Genomic DNA, 24,516 nt, shown 5'->3' with positions numbered 1-24,516 from the left:
TAAATAATGAAACATGTTCAATTTAGTTTAAATAATGCAAAAACAAAGTGTTGGAAAAGAAAGTAAAATTGCAATATGTGCCATGTAAAAAAGCTAACGTTTAAGTTCCTTGCTCAGAACATGAGAACATTTGAAAGCTGGTGGTTCCTTTTACCATGAGTCTTCAATATTCCCAGGTAAGACGTTTTAGGTTGTAGTTATTATAGGAATTATAGGACTATTTCTCTCTATACCATTTGTATTTCATATACCTTTGACTATTGGATGTTCTTATAGGCACTATAGTATTGCCAGCCTAATCTGGGGAGTTGATAGGCTTGAAGTCATAAACAGCGCTGTGCTTCAAGTATTGCGAAGAGCTGCTGGCAAACGCAGGGAAAGTGCTGTTTGAATGAATGCTTACGAGCCTGCTGCTGCCTATCACCGCTCAGTCAGACTGCTCTATCAAATATAAAATCATAGACTTAATTATAATACCATAAACACACAGAAATACGAGCCTTAAGTCATTAATATGGTCATATCCGGAAACTATCATTTAAAAAACAAAACGTTTATTCTTTCAGTGAAATACAGAACCGTTTCGTATTTTATCGAATGAGTGGCATCCATAAGTCTAAATATTGCTGTTACATTGCACAACCTTCAATGTTATGTCATAATTATGTAAAATACTGGCAAATTAATTACGGTCTTTGTTAGGAAGAAATGGTCTTCACACAGTTCGCAACGAGCCAGGCAGCCCAAACTGCTGCATATACCCTGACTCTGCTTGCACAGAACGCAAGAGAAGTGACACAATTTCCCTCATTAATATTGCCTGCTAACATTAATTTATTTTAACTAAATATGCAGGTTAAAAAAATATATACTTGTGTATTGATTTTAAAGAAAGGCATTGATGTTTATGGTTAGGTACATTGGTGCAACGACAGTGCTTTTTTCACGAATGCGCTTGTTAAATCATCACCCGTTTGGCGAAGTAGACTGTGATTCGATGATAAATTAACATGCACCGCATTGATTATTGGCAATGCAGGACAAGCTAGTTAAACTAGTAATATCATCAACCATGTGTAGTTAACTAGTGATTATGTTAACATTGATTGTTTTTTATAAGTTTAATGCTAGCTAGCAACTTACCTTGGCTCCATGCTGCACTTGCGTAACAGGTGGTCATCAGCCTGCCACACAGTCTCCTCGTGGACTGCAACGTAATCAGACATAATCGGCATCCTAAATGCTGATAACCGATTGTTATGAAATCTTGAAATCGGCCATGCCGATTAATCGATCGACCTCTAGTTTCATTATTCTGTTTTTATTGTAATGTATACAGGGCTCTCTTGTAAAATAGATTTTTAATCTCAGTGTGACTCCCTGTTTAAAAAAAAGGTTAAATAAAAATAAATGGTCTTCAGATAGGTTCAGAGGTTATATCTACAGTATAATGGGGTCTGTTTTGGGTGGTGCACAAATTATAATAGGGACGCTTTTCAGTTCTTCGACTTCCCAGTTCCCACCAACTACATTACACCTTTATTTAGCAAGGTAAGTTATATTTCAAATATAATAACCTAGTTTAAAGGCCCACCCTGACTTTTCCCTTGTCTATCTTAGCTCTTTTAATGTGATACCAAATCCCCTGATTGGTGAACTCCAACAACCCCCCCCCCCCCCTCCACCTCTCTGTTTTAATGTAATTGGTGCAAATGTGGTGAACCAGCCTGGCCCCAGATCTGTTTGATGTCTTGTCCTATAGCCAGTGTCACGTCAAACATGTTGTCAAGATGGCACAAACAGATCTGGGTCCAGGCTATCTTCCACATCTCTCTTCGCAGAAAGCAGACCTAGCGGTAGCTCCGTTGGCCATCACCTACGTGAGGGAGAAGGTCATCGACTTCTCCAAGCCCTTCATGACCCTGGGGATAAGTATCCTCTACCGCAAGCCCAACGGAACCAACCCGGGCGTCTTCTCCTTCCTCAACCCCCTCTCACCCGATATCTGGATGTATATTCTGCTGGCTTACTTGGGTGTCAGTTGTGTGCTGTTTGTCATAGCCAGGTAACATGCCATCGCTCACCCCTCGCTTTCACAAACCAGATAGTGGCTTTTCTCTGCAACTCATGATACTAGAACAAGTCCAGAATGTGGAGTTATTCTACCTCTAAAATTGAAACTCTATGCCTTAAAGGAAAGCTTTTACAGTGAAGTGTGACAGTCTGACAGACTGTGTATATGCCCTTAAGCTCATGTAAAGATATCTTATGTAAAGTACTGTGGACATGCCCTGGCTTGTCTCCAGACTGAGGAAAATATGAAACAATCAGTGTGAGGCCTTGTCTGACCTTTGGTTATATATTGGTTTGCTCAGGGTTAGGCCTTGAATACAGTATGTTTATTTAGCTATTATAAGTGTAGTAGTATCTTAGTGGGCAAAACTGGTTGCAATGACATAATTATGAAGTAATATTGTATGCTGGTTGTAAAATAATGTTTTTAAGACACCCTTTTCACAACCAGAAAAATACGTCTTTAGATGGTTGTAATCTGGTTATCTGTATCCAGAAAACCAGTTTACACACAGAATATGATGTTATTGGGAAGTCCCATTACAACTGTCGGCCGCTGGGTAGTAGAATTCCCCTGACCGAAGCATTGCTACGTAATCCTATGTAGAAAAGTGTTAACTAACCCCAGAACTCTGGGGTGCCAGCTGTTATGTGTTCTTTGGTTTGACCCCAAGAGTTTTGTGGTTAATGCACTTATTCCAAATGTTACTGGCATTATGATCAGCTGAGAGGAAGGCAACAACTGTCACCTAAGTTGGTTCAGAATATGCACTTATTTTATTGCAATCTTTTTCGAACGTTTGTTGGGTAAGTTTCTCTGTATTTTAAATGTAGCCTTTTCATTGTCCTACGTTTACACAGTGAAATGAACCCAGATATAGCTCCAAGCATGTTTGTGTGTTTCTACATGATGTGTGTATGACATTGTGCTTATTATAACAAATCCACTTCCTTGAACTGTGTGCCAACGTAATGGAAATGGTTCGGTGAACCACGCTGCTCTCCTGATGAATAACCTTGCCTGAAACGTGAAGACATGGTCTTACGAGGCTTTAGCTCAGCAGTCAATGGCGATTCGGGAAACCTGGGTTTGAACCCAGTAAATCGCACCAATATTGCCTCTATACCATTGTGTTAATTATCAGATAACTCGTTCTATGTCTTCCATGGGGGTGTTGACGTGTAATAGCTCAAAGCCTGCTATATGCTATTTTCCCCCAGGCGTCAACTTGCTGAGCTGAGCTCTCTCATAATTGAAGTATTGACCACTCAACAAACAGATTGGTTGATTGAGTCCCTTTATGTCCAGGATATAGTTTTCTTTAATCCCCTACAAATAGATCTCTAACGAGTTAAAAGCTAATTGACCCACATCCAAAGGACTAAAAGGAAGGATATTCCTACGCTCTACAACATTTGATTTTTATTCAGTTCCTAACGAAATGTAGTTCTTTAACTGCTCTTCCTTTGTTGAGAAAGAAACGCAGTTGAAATTCCCTCAGACGGTGTTCACAACCATAGAAAACCTACGTATTGAGTCGCAAAAGATATCTCAGACAATGCATGGGCCACCATACACAATAAGGTCCCTGTCATTACATGTACATATGGAGTTGTTCCTCATTCTGGCTAACACGCTAGATAAGCACCAATCACAGTGTCAGGCTCTTTCCTTCACACATACACACAACACACACACACACACAGGCATGCATGCACTCAAACACATTCTCTCACACACACACATATACACACATGCACAGACACACACACACATACACCTACACACACCTCTCCTCAGATGCCCTGAGACAGGAAGGGAAACAGATCTATAAAGCCGACTAGAGTGATTGAGTCCAGCAGACAGCTAATAGGAGGGTGCCTGATGAGTTTTTGTGGCTGTGGATAGGAGGAGAGAAGATGAGAGGACAGGAGGATGGGAGGAGAGGAGGATGAGAGGAGAGGATGAGAGAGGAGGAGTATAAGATGAGAGGAAAGGAGGAAGAGAGGAGAGGAGGAGAGAAGGATGAGAGGAGAGGAGGAGAGAAGGATGAGAGGAGAGGAGAATGAGGAGAGGAGGAGAGGAGGATGAGAGGCGAGGAGGAGAGAAGGATGAGAGGAGGAGTCCTTTTGTTATTCTGTGTGGGACTCTGCATGTCCCCTGTCTGCGCTCTGTCTGTGTGTCTGTGTGTATGCCATCTGTGTGTGTGTGCATGTACGCGTACGTGAGTGTGTATGTCTGTGTGTGAGTGTGCATGTGTGCGTGTGTGCGCAGGGTGACACTTCTCTCCTGCGGGAATCAGTGTGCAGAACACAACCCAGAGGAATACAGGAGTGGAACACACAGCAAAACCTCTCTCTCACACACACACACACACACACACACACACACACACACACACACACACACACACACACACACACACACACACACACACACACACACACACACACACACACACACCCCCCTGCGTTTCACACTGTCACACAATGTCACAAACCACATGATGCCACAGGGGACATTGAACGGTGGCGCACGGTCGCCAGCGGTTACAAGGAGACTGAGCTCATTGACATTCTGGCCTGTCAGGCGGTCGGATGGGGCTGGCAGGAAGTTTAATGGCCCATAATTCATCATGTTTGTGGAATAAACGTCCCTTTATCACAGAGAGCCATAAACACTAAGCAAAGTCATACTGATGAAATGTGGTTACAGTTTACAGTGGGATGTAGTGGTAAACACAAAGATTGGTAAATGCACAACAACGCTAACTTTATTTTATAAATGACAATGTGTGTAAAACAGCATTTACCCTCTGCTATATCCCTGGTGCTATTCATGTGAGAAGTATACACTGAGTGTACAAAACATTAAGAATACCTTCCTAATATTGATTTGCTCCTGCTTTGGTCCTCAGAACAGCTTCAATTCATCAGGGAATGGACTCTACAAGGTGTTGAAAGCGTTCCACAGGGATGCTGGCCCATGTTGACTCTAATGCTTCTCACAGTTGTGTCAAGTTGGCTGGATGTCCTTTGAGTGGTGGACCATTCTTGATAACTGTTGAGCGTGAAAAACCCAGCAGCTTTGCAATTCTTGACACTCAAACCGGTGCGCCTGGCACCTAATACCATATCCCATTCAGAAGCACTTACACTCCCATTCAAAAGTTTGGGGTCACTTAGAAATAACCTGGTTTTTGAAAGAAAATCACATTTTCTTGTCCATTAAAATAACATTTTAACAATTGATCAGAAATACAGTGTAGACATTGTTAATGTTGTAAATGACTATTGTAGCTAGAAACAGCTGATTTTTTTTAATGGAATATCTACATAGGCATACAGAGGCCCATTATCAGCAACCATCATTCCTGTGTTCCAATGGCACGTTGTGTTAGCTAATCCAAGTTTATCATTTAAAAAGCCTAATTGATCATTATAAAACCCGTTTGCAATTATGTTAGCACAGCTGAAAAGTGTTGTCCTGATTAAAGAAGCAATAAAACTGGCCTTCTTTAGACTAGTTGAGTATCTGTGGGTTCGATTACAGGCTCAAAATGGCCAGAAACAAAGACCTTTCTTCTGAAACTTGTCAGTCTATTCTTGTTCTAGGAAATGAAGACTATTCCATGCAAGAAATTGCCAAGAAACTGAAGATTCAAAATGTGTGGAGTACTTTTGGATGTCAGGGAAAATGTATGGAGTAAAAAGTACAGAATTTTCTTTAGGAATGTAGTGAAGTAAAATTGTCAAAAATAGAAATAGTGAAGTACAAATACCCACAAAAAAACGACTTAAGTAGTACTTTAAAGTATTTTTACTTAAGTACTTCACATCACTGTGTATTGGATGTTGTATAGGTGATCAGACATGCCCATATTAGGCAACTCCACTAGCACAAACTGAATCAGGTCCTGATGCCTAATGCTAACCCAATCCCACTCTCAGGTCCTGATGCCTAATGCTAACCCAATCCCACTCTCAGGTCCTGATGCCTAATGCTAATCCAATCCCACTCTCAGGTCCTGATGCCTAATGCTAACCCAATCCCACTCTCAGGTCCTGATGCCTAATTCTAACCCAATCACACTCTCAGGTTCTGATATCTAATGCTAATCCAATCACACCGCTAATTTGATGCCACTCTCACTTAATAAGCTTCTACTGCAGTGGGCTAAATCAGGGTCACAGAGTGTTTCTTGGTAGACTTAAACAAATCTAATTTCAACCAAAAGTATACATCTCACACACATGGTTATGGGCTTAAAATAAGAAGATACATATACCATGGCAGATATAGAGTTGAAATGTATTACGTTTTGAGTTTGCATCCCAATATTACACTTCATATAAAGAACAGAAGACTGAAATATAACAAAACCGTTTGACATTGAAACACCTGACTTTCTACGTATAAAAAAGGTGTATTAATTATGAAATGATTAAAAGTATTAATAACATTACACCCATGAATCCACTGTCATTTGACTGCAGTTAAGGGCTACCATAATAAAGGAGGAACATCCCAAGGGAGTGAGGGAGTCTGGTGGCATCAGGAAGGAGAGGGGGAGTCGATGAATCTCAATGAGCTCCATAGATGATCAGGGATGGGGACGTAATCTCCAGTGACAGTGTTATTCCACTCCATCGATCGGGCCTCACAATAAACTGAAGGCATTTGAATACGTCAATATGTTGATCTAGGGGAAAGGGGAAATTATTTGTGTTTGGTCTCCAGTGGAGAATAGGAATCTAAGGCCATAGTAAAAGATTGTAAGAGCGTCAATTGTTTCAGTTGCCTACAATAACACGATTTTGAAAAAGAATTGGGCAGTCTTGTGTTCGAGACCACCTAACGCGAGATCGATTCAAGGCCAAAACCGGAGCAAATCGAGTCCGAGACAAGACCAAGACTGGGGGGGGTGGGCGCGAGACCAAGACAAGACCAAGACTGGAGGGAGGGCGAGACCGAGACAAGACCAAGACTGGAGGGGGGGGGGGGGGGCGAGACCGAGACAAGAACAAGACTGGAGGGGGGGGGGGGGGGCGAGACCGAGACAAGACCAAGACTGGAGGGAGGGCGAGACTAAGTCAAGACCAAGACAAGAAAAAAGCGAGTCCAATTTAAGACCATGATTGTAATTTTGTCAAATCACCACATAATAAGATTTCAAAATGTCCGGTATTTCTGTGTTCATATTTCAGAACAACATATGGATTCTTTAGACATTCAGAATAGTGAATAAATGCATGCTGAGGTAAAATAGAGCCACTCTACAAATGATTACTAACCCAAACACAGTGGGGAACAATTGGCCTTCTATGCCTTCAGAGAAGGGCTAAGAATGTATAAAATAATTATTATAATAATCTAATAATAATGATAAATATATTATTATTTTATTATTTTTGATGATGTTCTTATTTAATCTCTTAAGTTTTTATTGGAAAGGAAAGGGTTAACACTGAAGAGAAAAAAATATCCAATCAGGATTTCTTTTTTCTGGTCTCTGGGGAGATAAAGCTACAGTAGCTTGCTAAGTCAGCCATTGGCTAGGCCATCATGAGCTAGATAAAGGCATCTGCCACTCAACTATATTAGGGCAACATTTTGGAGTGGCAGTGGAATCAACCAATCACATTTTGACTTAATGGGTGGGACCGTTTTTACAAAAACGTATGGAAACTGCCTTCTTGAAGGCTAATAGCATAGCGAGCAGTAGTTTTCCCACGGTCTAGCTAGCTAGCTTTTGTGTCCGGCTAGTTTGCAGCAGCTGCAGCAGGTGTTATCAAAGAGGATGTTTTTGCTAATTTGTTAGCTTCTCCCTTTTCAAAGATAACTTTCAACAAGAAGTTAAGTTTCAAATGATCATCACCTGGGGAGTGGAACTGTGGTTTTTATTACAGCACACTTGCTGTTGTTAGCCATGTCTTTGAAAATAAATGATGCGTGTGAAACATTGTTGCATTTAAAGTGGAACTGACAGCATTTTAGCAACATGAAATGTTATTCAAATCTATTCATATACACCCCCAGAAAGAATATGACATAAAAAAAAAAAAAAATTGACAAGCACTACTAATATACTGCTCAAAAAAATAAAGGGAACACTTAAACAACACAATGTAACTCCAAGTCAATCACACTTCTGTGAAATCAAACTGTCCACTTAGGAAGCAACACTGATTGACAATAAATTTCACATTTTTAAGTCATTTAGCAGACGCTCTTATCCAGAGCGACTTACAAATTGGTGGATTCAACTTATGATATCCAGTGGAACAACCACTTTACAATAGTGCATCTAAATCTTTTAAGGGGGGGGGGGGGGTAGAAGGATTACTTTATCCTAGGTGGAAATTATAGGCAATTAGCAAGACACCCCCAATAAAGGAGTGGTTCTGCAGGTGGTGACCACAGACCACTTCTCAGTTCCTATGCTTCCTGGCTGATGTTTTGGTCACTTTTGAATGCTGGCGGTGCTTTCACTCTAGAGGTAGCATGAGACGGAGTCTACAACCCACACAAGTGGCTCAGCTAGTGCAGCTCATCCAGGATGGCACATCAATGCGAGCTGTGGCAAGAAGGTTTGCTGTGTCTGTCAGCATGGGTGTCCAGAGCATGGAGGCGCTACCAGGAGACAGGCCAGTACATCAGGAGATGTGGAGGAGGCCGTAGGAGGGCAACAACCCAGCAGCAGGACCGCTACCTCCGCCTTTGTGCAAGGAGGAGCACTGCCAGAGCCCTGCAAAATTACATTTACATTACATTACATTTAAGTCATTTAGCAGACGCTCTTATCCAGAGCGACTTACAAAATGGTGCATTCACCTTATGATATCCAGTGGAACAACCACTTTACAATAGTGCATCTAAATCTTTTAAGGGGGGGGGGGGGGGGGTTAGAAGGATTACTTTATCCTATCCTAGGTATTCCTTAAAGAGGTGGGGTTTCAGGTGTCTCCGGAAGGTGGTGATTGACTCCGCTGTCCTGGCGTCGTGAGGGAGCTTGTTCCAACATTGGGGTGCCAGAGCAGCGAACAGTTTTGACTGGGCTGAGCGGGAACTGTGCTTCCTCAGAGGTAGGGGGGCCAGCAGGCCAGTGGTGGATGAACGCAGTGCCCTTGTTTGGGTGTAGGGCCTGATCAGAGCCTGAAGGTATGGAGGTGCCGTTCCCTTCACAGCTCCGTAGGCAATCACCATGGTCTTGTAGCGGATGCGAGCTTCAACTGGAAGCCAGTGGAGAGAGCGGAGGAGCGGGGTGACGTGAGAGAACTTGGGAAGGTTGAACACCAGACGGGCTGCGGCGTTCTGGATGAGTTGTAGGGGTTTAATGGCACAGGCAGGGAGCCCAGCCAACAGCGAGTTGCAGTAATCCAGACGGGAGATGACAAGTGCCTGGATTAGGACCTGCGCCGCTTCCTGTGTGAGGCAGGGTCGTACTCTGCGAATGTTGTAGAGCATGAACCTACAGGATCGGGTCACCGCCTTGATGTTAGTGGAGAACGACAGGGTGTTGTCCAGGATCACGCCAAGGTTCTTAGCACTCTGGGAGGAGGACACAAGGGAGTTGTCAACCGTGATGGCGAGATCATGGAACGGGCAGTCCTTCCCCGGGAGGAAGAGCAGCTCCGTCTTGCCGAGGTTCAGCTTGAGCTGGTGATCCGTCATCCACACTGATATGTCTGACAGACATGCAGAGATGCGATTCGCCGCCTGGTTATCAGAAGGGGGAAAGGAGAAGATTAATTGTGTGTCGTCTGCATAGCAATGATAGGAGAGACCATGTGAGGATATGACAGAGCCAAGTGACTTGGTGTATAGCGAGAATAGGAGAGGGCCTAGAACAGAGCCCTGGGGGACACCAGTGGTGAGAGCGCATGGTGCGGAGACAGATTCTCGCCACGCCACCTGGTAGGAGCGACCTGTCAGGTAGGACGCAATCCAAGCGTGGGCCGCGCCGGAGATGCCCAACTCGGAGAGGGTGGAGAGGAGGATCTGATGGTTCACAGTATCAAAGGCAGCAGATAGGTCTAGAAGGATGAGAGCAGAGGAGAGAGAGTTAGCTTTAGCAGTGCGGAGAGCCTCCGTGACACAGAGAAGAGCAGTCTCAGTTGAATGCCCAGTCTTGAAACCTGACTGATTAGGATCAAGAAGGTAATTCTGAGAGAGATAGCAGGAGAGCTGGCCAAGGACGGCACGTTCAAGAGTTTTGGAGAGAAAAGAAAGAAGGGATACTGGTCTGTAGTTGTTGACATCGGAGGGATCGAGTGTAGGTTTTTTCAGAAGGGGTGCAACTCTCGCTCTCTTGAAGACGGAAGGGACGTAGCCAGCGGTCAAGGATGAGTTGATGAGCGAGGTGAGGAAGGGGAGAAGGTCTCCGGAAATAGTCTGGAGAAGAGAGGAGGGGATAGGGTCAAGTGGGCAGGTTGTTGGGCGGCCGGCCGTCACAAGACGCGAGATTTCATCTGGAGAGAGAGGGGAGAAAGAGGTCAAAGCACAGGGTAGGGCAGTGTGAGCAGGACCAGCGGTGTCGTTTGACTTAGCAAACGAGGATCGGATATCGTCAACCTTCTTTTCAAAATGGTTGACGAAGTCATCCGCAGAGAGGGAGGAGGGGGGGGGAGGGGGAGGAGGATTCAGGAGGGAGGAGAAGGTAGCAAAGAGCTTCCTAGGGTTAGAGGCAGATGCTTGGAATTTAGAGTGGTAGAAAGTGGCTTTAGCACCAGAGACAGAAGAGGAGAATGTAGAGAGGAGTGAGTGAAAGGATGCCAGGTCCGCAGGCTGCCCGGAGCCTTGTTCTGTGAGCTCGTAGTGAGTCGTCGAGCCACGGAGCAGGAGGGGAGGACCGAGCTGGCCTGGAGGATAGGGGACAGAGAAAATCAAAGGATGCAGAAAGGGAGGAGAGGAGGGTTGAGGAGGCAGAATCAGGAGATAGGTTGGAGAAGGTTTGAGCAGAGGGAAGAGATGATAGGATGGAAGAGGAGAGAGTAGCGGGAGAGAGAGAGCGAAGGTTGGGACGGCGCAATACCATCCGAGTAGGGGCAGAGTGAGAAGTGTTGGATGAGAGCAAGAGGGAAAAGGATACAAGGTAGTGGTCGGAGATTTGGAGGGGAGTTGCAATGAGATTAGTGGAAGAACAGCATCTAGTAAAGATGAGGTCAAGCGTATTGCCTGCCTTGTGAGTAGGGGGGGAAGGTGAGAGGTTGAGGTCAAAAGAGGAGAGGAGTGGAAAGAAGGAGGCAGAGAGGAATGAGTCAAAGGTAGACGTGGGGAGGTTAAAGTCACCCAGAACTGTGAGAGGTGAGCCATCCTCAAGAAAGGAACTTATCAAGGCGTCAAGCTCATTGATGAACTCTCCAAGGGAACCTGGAGGGCGATAAATGATAAGGATGTTAAGCTTGAAAGGGCTGGTAACTGTGACAGCATGGAATTCAAATGAGGAGATAGACAGATGGGTCAGGGGAGAAAGAGAGAATGTCCACTTGGGAGAGATGAGGATTCCAGTGCCACCACCCCGCTGGCTCGATGCTCTAGGGGTATGCGAGAACACGTGGGCAGACGAAGAGAGAGCAGTAGGAGTAGCAGTGTTATCTGTGGTAAAATGACCTCCAGCAGGCCACAAATGTGCATGTGTCTGCTCAAACGGTCAGAAACAGACTCCATGAGGGTGGTATGAGGGCCTGACATCCACAGGTGGGGGTTGTGCTTACAGCCCAACACCGTGCAGGACGTTTGGCATTTGCCAGAGAACACCAAGATTGGCAAATTCGCCACTGGCGCCCTGTGCTCTTCACAGATGAAAGCAGGTTCACACTGAGCACATGTGACAGACGTGACAGAGTCTGGAGACGCCGTGGAGAACGTTCTGCTGCCTGCAACATCCTCCAGCATGACCGGTTTGGCGGTGGGTCAGTCATGGTGTGGGGTGGCATTTCTTTGGGGGGCCGCACAGCCCTCCATGTGCTCGCCAGAGGTAGCCTGACTGCCATTAGGTACCGAGATGAGATCCTCAGACCCCTTGTGAGACCATATGCTGGTGCGGTTGGCCCTGGGTTCTTCCTAATGCAAGACAATGCTAGACCTCATGTGGCTGGAGTGTGTCAGTAGTTCCTGCAAGAGGAAGGCATTGATGCTATGGACTGGCCCGCCCGTTCCCCAGACCTGAATCCAATTGAGCACATCTGGGACATCATGTCTCGCTCCATCCACCAACGCCACGTTGCACCACAGACTGTCCAGGAGTTGGAGGATGCTTTAGTCCAGGTCTGGGAGGAGATCCCTCAGGAGACCATCCGCCACCTCATCAGGAGCATGCCCAGGCGTTGTAGGGAGGTCATACAGGCACGTGGAGGCCACACACACTACTGAGCCTCATTTTGACTTGTTTTAAGGACATTACATCAAAGTTGGATCAGCCTGTAGTGTGGTTTTCCACTTTAATTTTGAGTGTGACTCCAAATCCAGACCTCCATGGGTTGATAAATTGGATTTCCATTGATTATTTTTGTGTGATTTTGTTGTCAACACATTCAACTATGTAAAGGTAAAAATATTTAATAAGATTATTTCATTCATTTAGATCTAGGATGTGTTATTTTAGTGTTCCCTTTATTTTTTGAGCAGTGTATAATGGGGCTTCACCATGTTTTATCGAAATGTACAGCTGTGTGTCATCTGCATAGCAGTGAAAGTTAACATTATATTTCCGAATGACATCTCCAAGAGGTACATTTTACATTTACATTTTAGTCATTTAGCAGACGCTCTTATCCAGAGCGATTTACAGTAGTGAGTGCATACATTTCATAATTTTTTTTCCGTACTGGTAAAAATATAGTGAAAAAAAAATAGTGGTCCTAAAAAATAGTGGTCCTAAAACGGAACCTTGAGGAACACCGAAATGTACAGTTGATTTGTCAGAGGACATATCATCCACAGAGACAAACTGATATCTTTCTGACAGATAATATCTATACCAGGCCAGAACTTGTCCGTGTAGACCAATTTGGGTTTCCAATCTCTCCAAAAGAATTTGGTGATCGATGGTATCAAAAGCAGCACTAAGGTCTATGAGCATGAGGACAGATGCAGAGCCTTGGTCTGACGCCATTAAAAGGTACTTTACCACCTTCACAAGTGCAGTCTCAGGGCTATGATGGGGTCTAAAACCAGACTGAAGCGTTTCGTATACATTGTTTGTCTTCAAGAAGGCAGTGAGTTGCTGAGCAACAGCTTTTTCAAATTTTTTTGAGAGGAATGGGAGACTCGATATAGGCCGATAGTTTTTTATATTTTCTGGGTCAAGGTTTGGCTTTTTCAAGAGAGGCTTTATTACTGCCACTTTTAGTGAGTTTGGTACACATCCGGTGGATAGAGAGCCATTTAATATGTTCAACATAGGAGGGCCAAGCACAGGAAGCAGCACTTTCAGTAGTTTAGTTGGAATAGGGTCCAGTATGCAGCTTGAAGGTTTAGAGGCCAGGATTATTTTCATCATTGTGTCAAGAGATATAGTACTAAAACACGTGAGTGTCTCCCTTGATCCTAGGTCCTGGCAGAGTTGTGTAGACTCAGGACAACTGAGCTTTGGAGGAATATGCAGATTTAAAGAGGAGTCCGTAATTTGCTTTCTAATGATCATGAAGTTCATGAATTTATCACAATTGAAAGCCATCCTCTCTTGAGGAATGCTGCTTTTTAGTTGGCTTTGCGACAGTATCAAAAATACATTTTGGATTGTTCTTATTTTCCTCAATTAAGTTGGAAAAATAGGATGATTGAGCAGCAGTGAGGGCTCTTTGAAACTGCACAGTACTGTCTTTCCAAGGTAGTCAGAAGACTTCCAGTTTGGTGTGGCGCCATTTCTGTTCCAATGTTCTGGAATCTTGCTTCAGAGCTCTGGTATTTTCTGTATACCAGAGAGCTAGTTTCTTATGACAAATGTTTTTGGTTTTTAGGGGTGCGCAAGGTTAAATTGAGGTACCTCAGTTAGGTGGTTAACTGATTTTTTGTACTCTGACGTCCTTGGGTAGGCGGAGGGAGTCTGGAAGGGCATCTAGGAATCTTTGGGTTGTCCGAGAATTTATAGCACGACTTTTGATGATCCTTGGTTAGGGTCTGAGCAGATTATTTGTTGCGATTGCAAACATAATAAAATTGTGGTCCGATAGTCCAGGATTATGAGGAAAAACATGAAGATCCACAACATTTATTCCACGGGACAAAACTAGGTCCAGAGTATGACTGTGGAAGTGAGTAGGTCTGGAGACATGTTGGACAAAACCCACTGAGTCGATGATGGCTCCGAAAGCCTTTTGGAGTGGGTCTGTGGACTTTTCCATGTGAATATTAAAGTCACCAAAAATGTGAATATTATCTGCCATGACTACAAGGTCCGATAGGAATTCAGGGAACTGTAAACAGTAGCTATAAAAAGTGATTGAGTAGGCTGCATAGATTTCATGACTAGAAGCTCAAAAGATAATAGCGTCTGGGGTTTTTTTGTAAATTGAAATTTGCTATCATAAATGTTAGCAACACCTCCGCCTTTGCGGAGTGTAACCAGGAGGTGAGGCCTCATTTAACACAGTAAATTCATCAGGCTTAACCATGTTTTAGTCAGGCCAATCACATCAAGATTATGATCAGTGATTAGTTCATTGACTATAACTGCCTTGGAAGTGAGGGATCTAACATTAAGTAGTGCTATTTTGAGATGTGAGGTATCACAATCTCTTTCAATAATGGCAGGAATGGAGGAGGTCTTTATTCCAGTGAGATTGCTAAGAACACCGCCATGTTTAGTTTTGCCCAACCTAGGTCGAGGCACAGACACGGTCTGTGGGGATGGGGATAGCTGAGCTGACTATACTGACTGTGCTAGTGGCAGACTCCACTAAGCTGGCAGGCTGGCTAACAGCCTGCTGCCTGGCCTGCACCCTATCTTATTGTGGAGCTAGGGGAGTTAGAGCCCTGTCTATGTTCGTAGATAAGATGAGAGCACCCCTCCAGCTAGGATGGAGTCCGTCACTCCTCACCAGGCCAGGCTTGGTCCTGTTTGTGGGTGAGTCCCAGAAAGAGGGACAATTATCTACAAATTCTATCTTTTGGGAGGGGCAGAAAACTGTTTTCAAGTTTTGAGACTGCTGTAGAGCTCATCACTCCCCCTAACTGGGAGGGGGCCAGAGACAATTACTCAATGCCGACACATCTTTCTAGCTGATTTACACGCTGAAGCTATGTTGCGCTTGGTGACCTCTGACTGTTTCATCCTAACATCGTTGGTGTCGACATGGATAACAATATTCCTATACTCTCTACACTCGCCAGTTTTAGCTTTAGCCAGCACCATCTTCAGATTAGCCTTTACGTCGGTAGCCCTGCCCGCTGGTAAACAGTGTATGATCGCTGGATAATTCATTTTGAGTCTAATATTGCGGGTAATGGAGTCGCCAATGACTAGGGTTTTCAATTTGTCAGAGCTAATGGTGGGAGGCTTCAGTGTCTCAGACCCCGTAACGGGAGGAGTAGAGACCAGAGAAGGCTCGGCCTCTGACTCCGACTCGCTGCTTAATGGGGAGAACCGGTTGAAAGTTTCTGTCGGCTGAATGAGCGACACTGGTTGAGCATTCCTACAGCATTTCCCTCCAGAAGCCATGAGAAAGTTGTCCGGCTGTGGGGACTGTGCGAGAGGATTTATACTACTATCTGTACTTACTGGTGGTACAGATGCTGTTTCATCCTTTCCTATACTGAAATTACCCTTGCCTAACGATTGCGTCTGAAGCTATCCTCGCCGTAAGACGATTGTTCTCCTGTATATTATGAGTACAGCGACTGCAATTAGAAGGCATCATGTTAATGTTACTACTTAGCTTCGGCTGGAGTTCCTGACGAACCACATCCAGATAAAGCGTCCAGAGTGAAAAAGTTGAATGAAAAAAGTTGAGCGAGGGAAACACAAAGAATATAAATGGTAATTAAAAAGTAAAAACCGTAAAGTTGTCAGGTAGCAAAGGTGAGCAACAAAACGCACAGCAGCACGTAAACAAGTCTGCAAGTTGTGACCGGAAAATGCCCTACTCACCCTAGCAGAGCTGGTTAGGATGTTTACATGTTATCTAGAGCTTTGTGACTAACTATTATTTTCTTTGCCTGCGTTTACTGACACCAGTCATATTCAGCAGGTGTTGCGCGTTCGTAAATTCATCAGTTGTTCTTCACTTTGGCACACTCAGACGAGAGTGCTCTGAAATCGGAGTAAATAGCCAGAGTGAATTTGTGAATGCAGGAGATATGCTAACTGCATAAGAGTCGTTTAAGTTCTTTGTAGCTAACCCAATGACGCCTGCATCTCTAGCTGTGTATAGCCACCAAAAAACGATATGAGGGGAAAAACTCAGTCACTCACCCACTCCTCCAATGGGATGACATGACATCCTCCAAGAAGCTAGCTATCTAGCTAATGTTAGGCTCTGTGTTTTTAGCTTGCTACATAAATAGTTACACTAGCCTATTAGCCACATTATGAGTGATTTGTGATCATTGCCCTTGATAGTTTGATTGTATTGACATTCCCAGCCTTAGTTACATTCGTTTGTTTTTGTCCAGAATATTGAGTCATTGAATCTGAAACAGTGTATCCCGAATGGAGGAAGCAAACTATGTACCAGGGCAGCTGTTATTTACAACCTGATAGCAATAGTTTTTGGACTACCAAGAAATGTAGTGGTGAATTATATGAATCATGCATTGAACTGCATCCATCTATTCTACCAAAAATAACTTAGTGTACGTCATGGAACTTTGAGCCAAATATAACCTATTTTTAAAACCTCTTATAGAGTTGGTTTTGTAGCATAAACTGGAAATTTGATATTTATGACTGAGATTATGATTGTCTGTTTGTTTCATATCTGCAAAGTAGTTAAAACGCTGTCAGTTCCACTTTAAACTTTAGGTCACCAGTTAGTTTGTGTGCTAATTAAATGTGAAATATTTTTTGCAATGGGTGTAAATTTAGATTGGGAAATACTTAGATGTACATTTAGATTGGGAAATACTTAGATGTACATTTAGATTGGGAAATACTTACATGTACATTTAGATTGGGAAATACTTAGATGTACATTTAGATTGGGAAATACTTAGATGTACATTTAGATTGGGAAATACTTAGATGTACATTTAGATTGGGAAATACTTAGATGTACATTTAGATTGGGAAATGCTTAGATGTACATTTAGATTGGGAAATGCTTAGATGTACATTTAGATTGGGAAATGCTTAGATGTACATTTAGATTGGGAAATGCTTAGATGTACATTTAGATTGGGAAATGCTTAGATGTACATTTAGATTGGGAAATACTTAGATGTACATTTAGATTGGGAAATGCTTAGATGTACATTTAGATTGGGAAATGCTTAGATGTACATTTAGATTGGGAAATACTTAGATGTACATTTAGATTGGGAAATGCTTAGATGTACATTTAGATTGGGAAATACTTAGATGTACATTTAGATTGGGAAATACTTAGATGTACATTTAGATTGGGAAATACTTAGATGTACATTTAGATTGGGAAATACTTAGATGTACATTTAGATTGGGAAATACTTAGATGTACATTTAGATTGGGAAATGCTTAGATGTACATTTAGATTGGGAAATGCTTAGATGTACATTTAGATTGGGAAATGCTTAGATGTACATTTAGATTGGGAAATGCTTAGATGTACATTTAGATTGGGAAATGCTTAGTGGTTGTGTTTTTGTATTCTTATGGTTGGGACCTACTGGCTTATTATGTCAGAGTTTATGGACTGCTTATCCTTTAACATCATGCTGTGTGTGACTGCTCTCTTTCCATCGGCTCTATGCAGGGGTGTAGTGGTGCCAGCAGAAGTGTGTATACTCTAATTTTGCCACAAAGTTCTCAAACGGCCCGCCCAGCGAAGGAAAGGCACCCTGTGTGAAAAAGCCTTTTTTCTTGTTTTTTTTCTCCTATAGATTATTCAGATTTTCACTCTCAAAATCATACCTTTTTTCTTTTAAAGGTTCACCACTGACAAATGTGATGGTCTAAGTCCACAACAATGCTTAAACCACATCAATCTGATTGGGTGGGCATGTGAGAGCCTGGCTCCCCAGTGGGTGGGCCTCTGTCCACCCATGCCCATCCATGTCTACGCCCCTGATGCAAACAGCACATGACAATTGCACATCACAAATAGCCTACTAACCAACACTTCTGACTATTTCAATATCTGGTTTGCATGCCCATTGTTGGCTTAGTTAGCATTTACTGTTGAAACATCTTTCCTACCCTACCAGATACCGATGTCATTCTTCTGTGAGCTGCTCCATGACAAAACAAGTTGAGAGCTGCACACTTACTGCCTGCAGATTAAATTCTGCTGAAACTAGGCTATGTGTGCAGCGCACATGTGAATATATTTCACATGCTTTGCAATTGTGTAGGCTACTTTGTGCATGATTGATTTATTGTACTACATAATTTATAAGTCGTATACCTCCACTACACTACTTTGATATGCATAAGTAGGGATTAAAAAGTGAGTATAAGCAATGCCCACTGAAAAGAAAGTGGGTATACCGCTTATACCCGCGTAAACCCTCGACTGCACCACTGACCCTTTGTGTTTTTCAAAAAGTGCTCCCTCCTACATGAGTGTGCTGGTATTACCGTTGCTGTCTTTTCAGAATCATGAACCTGTCACACACTAGGTTCACCACTGAAGGCCTATAGGTTCACCACTGAAGGCCTATATATTAGGTTCACCATTGTACTAACCTGTCACACACTGAAGGCCTATAGGTTTTCCACTGAAGGCCTATAGGTTCACCACTGAAGGCCTATAGGTTCACCACTGAAGGCCTATAGGTTCCCCACTGAAGGCCTATAGGTTCACCACTGAAGGCCTATAGGTTCACCACTGAAGGCCTATAGGTTCACCACTGAAGGCCTATACAGTAGGTTCTCCACTGAAGGCCTATAGGTTCTCCACTGAAGGCCTATACAGTAGGTTCACCACTGAAGGCCTATAGGTTCACCACTGAAGGCCTATACAGTAGGTTCACCATTGTACTAACCTGTCACACACTGAAGGCCTATAGGTTTTCCACTGAAGGCCTATAGGTTCACCACTGAAGGCCTATAGGTTCTCCACTGAAGGCCTATAGGTTCACCACTGACGGCCTATAGGTTCTCCACTGAAGGCCTATAGGTTCACCACTGAAGGCCTATAGGTTCACCACTGAAGGCCTATAGGTTCACCACTGAAGGCCTATAGGTTCCCCACTGAAGGCCTATAGGTTCACCACTGAAGGCCTATAGGTTCACCACTGAAGGCCTATAGGTTCACCACTGAAGGCCTATACAGTAGGTTCTCCACTGAAGGCCTATAGGTTCACCACTGAAGGCCTATAGGTTCTCCACTGAAGGCCTATAGGTTCTCCACTGAAGGCCTATACAGTAGGTTCTCCACTGAAGGCCTATAGGTTCTCCACTGAAGGCCTATACAGTAGGTTCACCACTGAAGGCCTATAGGTTCACCACTGAAGGCCTATAGGTTCTCCACTGAAGGCCTATAGGTTCTCCACTGAAGGCCTATACAGTAGGTTCACCACTGAAGGCCTATATGTTCACCACTGAAGGCCTATAGGTTCACCACTGAAGGCCTATAGGTTCTCCACTGAAGGCCTATAGGTTCTCCACTGAAGGCCTAAAGGTTCACCACTGAAAGCCTATAGGTTCTCCACTGAAGGCCTAAAGGTTCACCACTGAAAGCCTATACATAAAGCAGTGTATATATTTATTTATACTTGGCCTGGCAAAGCGATTTTATGCGGTGCCTGAATGGAAGCTGATAATTATGAGTTTTTTACTCCGCTCGTCTCGGCTGGTCTCAGCAAGAAATTAGGTGTCCTCACTGTCCGAGACCGAGTCAAGACCAAGTACAAATATACTGCTAAAAAAAATAAAGGGAACACTTAAACAACACAATGTAACTCCAAGTCAATCACACTTCTGTGAAATCAAACTGTCCACTTAGGAAGCAACACTGATTGACAATAAATTTCACATGCTGTTGTGCAAATGGAATAGACAACAGGTGGAAATTATAGGCAATTAGCAAGACACCCCCAATAAAGGAGTGGTTCTGCAGGTGGTAACCACAGACCACTTCTCAGTTCCTGCTTCCTGGCTGATGTTTTGGTCACTTTTGAATGCTGGCGGTGCTTTCACTCTAGTGGTTGCATGAGACGGCGTCTACAACCCACACAAGTGGCTCAGGTAGTGCTGCTCATCCAGGATGGCACATCAATGCGAGCTGTGGCAAGAAGGTTTGCTGTGTCTGTCAGCGTAGTGTCCAGAGCATGGAGGCGCTACCAGGAGACAGGCCAGTACATCAGGAGACGTGGAGGAGGCCGTAGGAGGGCAACAACCCAGCAGCAGGACCGCTACCTCCGCCTTTGTGCAAGGAGGAGCAGTAGAAGCACTGCCAGAGCCCTGCAAAATTACCTCCAGCAGGCCACAAATGTGCACGTGTCTGCTCAAACGGTCAGAAACGGACTCCATGAGGGTGGTATGAGGGCCCGACGTCCACAGGTGGGGGTTGTGCTTACAGCCCAACACCGTGCAGGACGTTTGGCATTTGCCAGAGAACACCAAGATTGGCAAATTCGCCACTGGCGCCCTGTGCTCTTCACAGATGAAAGCAGGTTCACACTGAGCACATGTGACAGTCTGGAGACGCCGTGGAGAACGTTCTGCTGCCTGCAACATCCTCCAGCATGACCGGTTTGGCGGTGGGTCAGTCATGGTGTGGGGTGGCATTTCTTTGGGGGGCCGCACAGCCCTCCATGTGCTCGCCAGAGGTAGCCTGACTGCCATTAGGTACCGAGATGAGATCCTCAGACCCCTTGTGAGACCATATGCTGGTGCGGTTGGCCCTGGGTTCCTCCTATTGCAAGACAATGCTAGACCTCATGTGGCTGGAGTGTGTCAGCAGTTCCTGCAAGAGGAAGGCATTGATGCTATGGACTGGCCCGCCCGTTCCCCAGACCTGAATCCAATTGAGCACATCTGGGACATCATGTCTCGCTCCATCCACCAACGCCACGTTGCACCACAGACTGTCCAGGAGTTGGCGGATGCTTTAGTCCAGGACTGGGAGGAGATCCCTCAGGAGACCATCCGCCACCTCATCAGGAGCATGCCCAGGCGTTGTAGGGAGGTCATACAGGCACGTGGAGGCCACACACACTACTGAGCCTCATTTTGACTTGTTTTAAGGACATTACATCAAAGTTGGATCAGCCTGTAGTGTGGTTTTCCACTTTAATTTTGAGTGTGACTCCAAATCCAGACCTCCATGGGTTGATAAATTGGATTTCCATTGATTATTTTTGTGTGATTTTGTTGTCAGCACATTCAACTATGTAAAGAAAAAAGTATTTAATAAGATTATTTCATTAATTCAGATCTAGGATGTGTTATTTTAGTGTTCCCTTTATTTTTTTGAGCAGTGTTTATCAGAGACAAGACAGAGACACTCAATATGTGGTCGAGTACTACAACACAGGTATTTGGTATTTATTTGGTATTTATTAGGATCCCCATTAGCCTCAGCAAAAGCATCAGCTACTCTTCCTGTGGTCCACATGAAACATGACAGGATACATAGTACAGAACATTATTAGTCATGGACTGAAATACATACATTTAAAACGTCACACATAGCCTACATATCAGTACACACAATATCTAGGTCGAATACATAGTACATTGCAAATTACAATACAAGATATATACAATGGCTGTGTCACAGTCCACTTTGTGCAGTAAGGTGGTCTTTTCCCTGTTTTTGAAGCTGGTTTCATTGCTAGCTTGAGTTACCTGGGGTGGCAGAGAGTTCCATGTAGTCATAGCTCTATTTTATACTGCGCATTTCCCAGCATCTGTTCTGCAACTGGGGGCTGTGAAGAGACCTCCGGTTTCATGTCTTGTGTTGTGTCCGAACTGTGTGCCAACTAGATTGACCAGACAGTTGGGTACCTTCAACACATCAATACCTCGCACAAAGACCAACTTTGAGCCAGGAGAGACTGACATGAATGTTACTGACACTTTCTCTCTGTGTACATCTAAGTGCAATACGTGCTGCTTTGTTCTGGACCAACTGCAATTTACCTACAGTATGTCCTTCTTTGCCGCACATGACCACACAGCTGGGAATTAGTCCAGGTGTGACAAAACTAGGACCTGTAGGACTGTCAAGAAGACAGAGCAACTCCTTATCATGGACAGACTTCTTCCCATTTTAGTAACCATTGAGTCTATATGTTTTGACCATGACAGCTTGCTATCTAGGGTGACACCCAGCAGTTTAGTCTCCTAAACTTGCTCAATAGCCACATTAATCAATAATAGCTCTAAACGAGGTTTAGCGTTGAGCAAGTGATTTGTCTAAAACATTATGCTTTCAGTTATTTACATGTTTTGCACCAGCCTATTGCTAGTTACCTATTCTATGTTAAGTCTCTAAGTTATTTATTTTACTGTTGCAGCTGACGTGTATACTGTCATCCGCGTACATAGAGACACAGGCTTTATTCAAGGTCAGTGGAAGGGCATTTGTAAAATTAGAAAACAATAATGGCCCTAGCCGGCTGCCCTGAGGTACACCACACTCAATTGAATTTTCATGAGAGAGGCTTCCATTAACGAAAACCCTCTGTGTTCTATTAGATAGCTAACTGTCAATCCATAATAAGGCAGAGGATGCAAATCCATAACACCTACATTTTTTCAGCAATAGGTTATGATCAATGACATCAAAAGCTGCACTGAAGTCTAACAAAACAGCTCCCACAATCAAATGAATTGTCACAAAGTGCTATACAGAGACCCAGCCTAAAACCCCAAACAACAAGCAAGACAGATGTAGAAGCACGGTGACTAGGAAAAACTCCCTAGAAAGGCAGGAACCTAGGAAGACATCTAGGTTTTGAGGGGTGGCCAGTCCTCTTCAGGCTGTGCCAGATGGAGATTATAAGAGTACATGTTTGTTCTTCAAGATGTTCAAACTTTCATAGACAACCAGCAGGGACAAATAATAATCACAGAGGTTGTAGAGGGTGCAACAGGTCAGCACTTCAGGAGTAAATGGAAGTTGGCTTTTCATAGCCGAGCATTCAGAGGTCGAGACAGCAGGTGCGGTAGAGAAAGAGAGTCAAAAACAGCAGGTCCGGGACATGGTAGCATGTCCGGTGAACAGGTCAGCGTTCCCTAGCCGCAGGCAGAATAGTTGACCAGGTGCACTGGGGACAGCCAGGAGTCATCAGGCCAGGTAGTCCTGAGGCATGGTCCAGATACTCAGGTCCTCCGGGAGGGAGAGAGGAAGAGAGAGAGAATTAGAGAGAGCATACTTAAATTCACACAGGACACCAGATAAGACAGGAGAATTACACGAGATATAACAGACTGACCCTAGCCCCCCGGCACATAGACTATTGCAGCATAGATACTGGAGGCTGAGACGGGGGAGGGTCAAGGGACACTGTGGCCCAGTCCGATGATAGCCCCGGACAGTGCCAACCAGGCAGGATATAACCCCACCCACTTTGCCAAAGCACAGCCCCCACACCACTAGAGGGATATCAACAGACCACCAACGTACTACCCTGAGACAAGGCTGAGTATTGCCCACAAAGATCTCCTCCACCGCACAAGCCAGAGGGGGCGCAAAACTGGACAGGAAGATCACATCAGTGACTCAACCCACTCAAATGACGCACCCCTCCTAGGGATGGCATGGAGGATTACTAGTAAGCCAGTGACTCAGCCCCCGAAATAGGGTCAGAGTAAGAGAATCCCAGTGGAGACAGGGGAGGCAGAGACAGAAGCTAGGCAGAGACAGTTTCTATCAATTTCTTTCAGCCAATCATCTCTTATTTGTGTCAGAGCCGAGCATGTTGAGTGCCCTTCCCTATAAGCATGCTGAAACTCTGTTGTTCATTTGATTTCTGTAAAATAACTTTGTATTTGATCAAACACATTTTCTTCTAAAAGTTTGCTAAGCACTTTCAACAGGCTGATTGGTCAGCTGTTTGAACCATTAAAGGGTGCTCTGCTACTCTTGGGTATTCTAGGCTTAAATTGAAGATGTGTCAAACAGGAGTCACAATGTATTCCACTACCAACCTCCGCAATTTACCATCCAGGTTGTCGGTACCAGGTGGTTAGGCCTTATTTATAGATTGCAAAAAAATATCACCTCTTCCACACCCCCTTTGTGGAACTCAAAACTACAGTGCTTGTCTTTCATTATTTAGTCCATTATGTATGACTATGAAGGCTCAGCATTTGTTGTTTGCATGTCATGCCTAAGTTCGCTAATCTTAT

At 44.1% G+C, this 24,516-nt stretch overlaps 1 protein-coding gene across 1 annotated transcript in view; it reads left to right on the top strand.

Annotated features, from left to right (window-relative positions):
* LOC106571163 (glutamate receptor ionotropic, kainate 2) overlaps positions 1 to 24,516 on the top strand; it is a 170,331-nt gene that overhangs the window by 123,363 nt on the left and 22,452 nt on the right. Inside the window, exon 13 of the mRNA XM_045695592.2 lies at positions 1,842 to 2,065. Within this exon, the coding sequence (XP_045551548.1) occupies positions 1,842 to 2,065 (224 nt within the window). The remainder of the gene's footprint in view (positions 1 to 1,841; positions 2,066 to 24,516) is intronic.

The sequence above is a fragment of the Salmo salar genome, chromosome 15, assembly GCF_965601325.2.
Source record: "Salmo salar chromosome 15, fSalSal1, whole genome shotgun sequence".
In the NCBI taxonomy this organism is placed as follows: Eukaryota; Metazoa; Chordata; class Actinopteri; order Salmoniformes; family Salmonidae; genus Salmo; species Salmo salar.
Note: the sequence above shows the minus strand (reverse complement) of the source record. Positions and strands in the feature narration are given on the sequence as shown.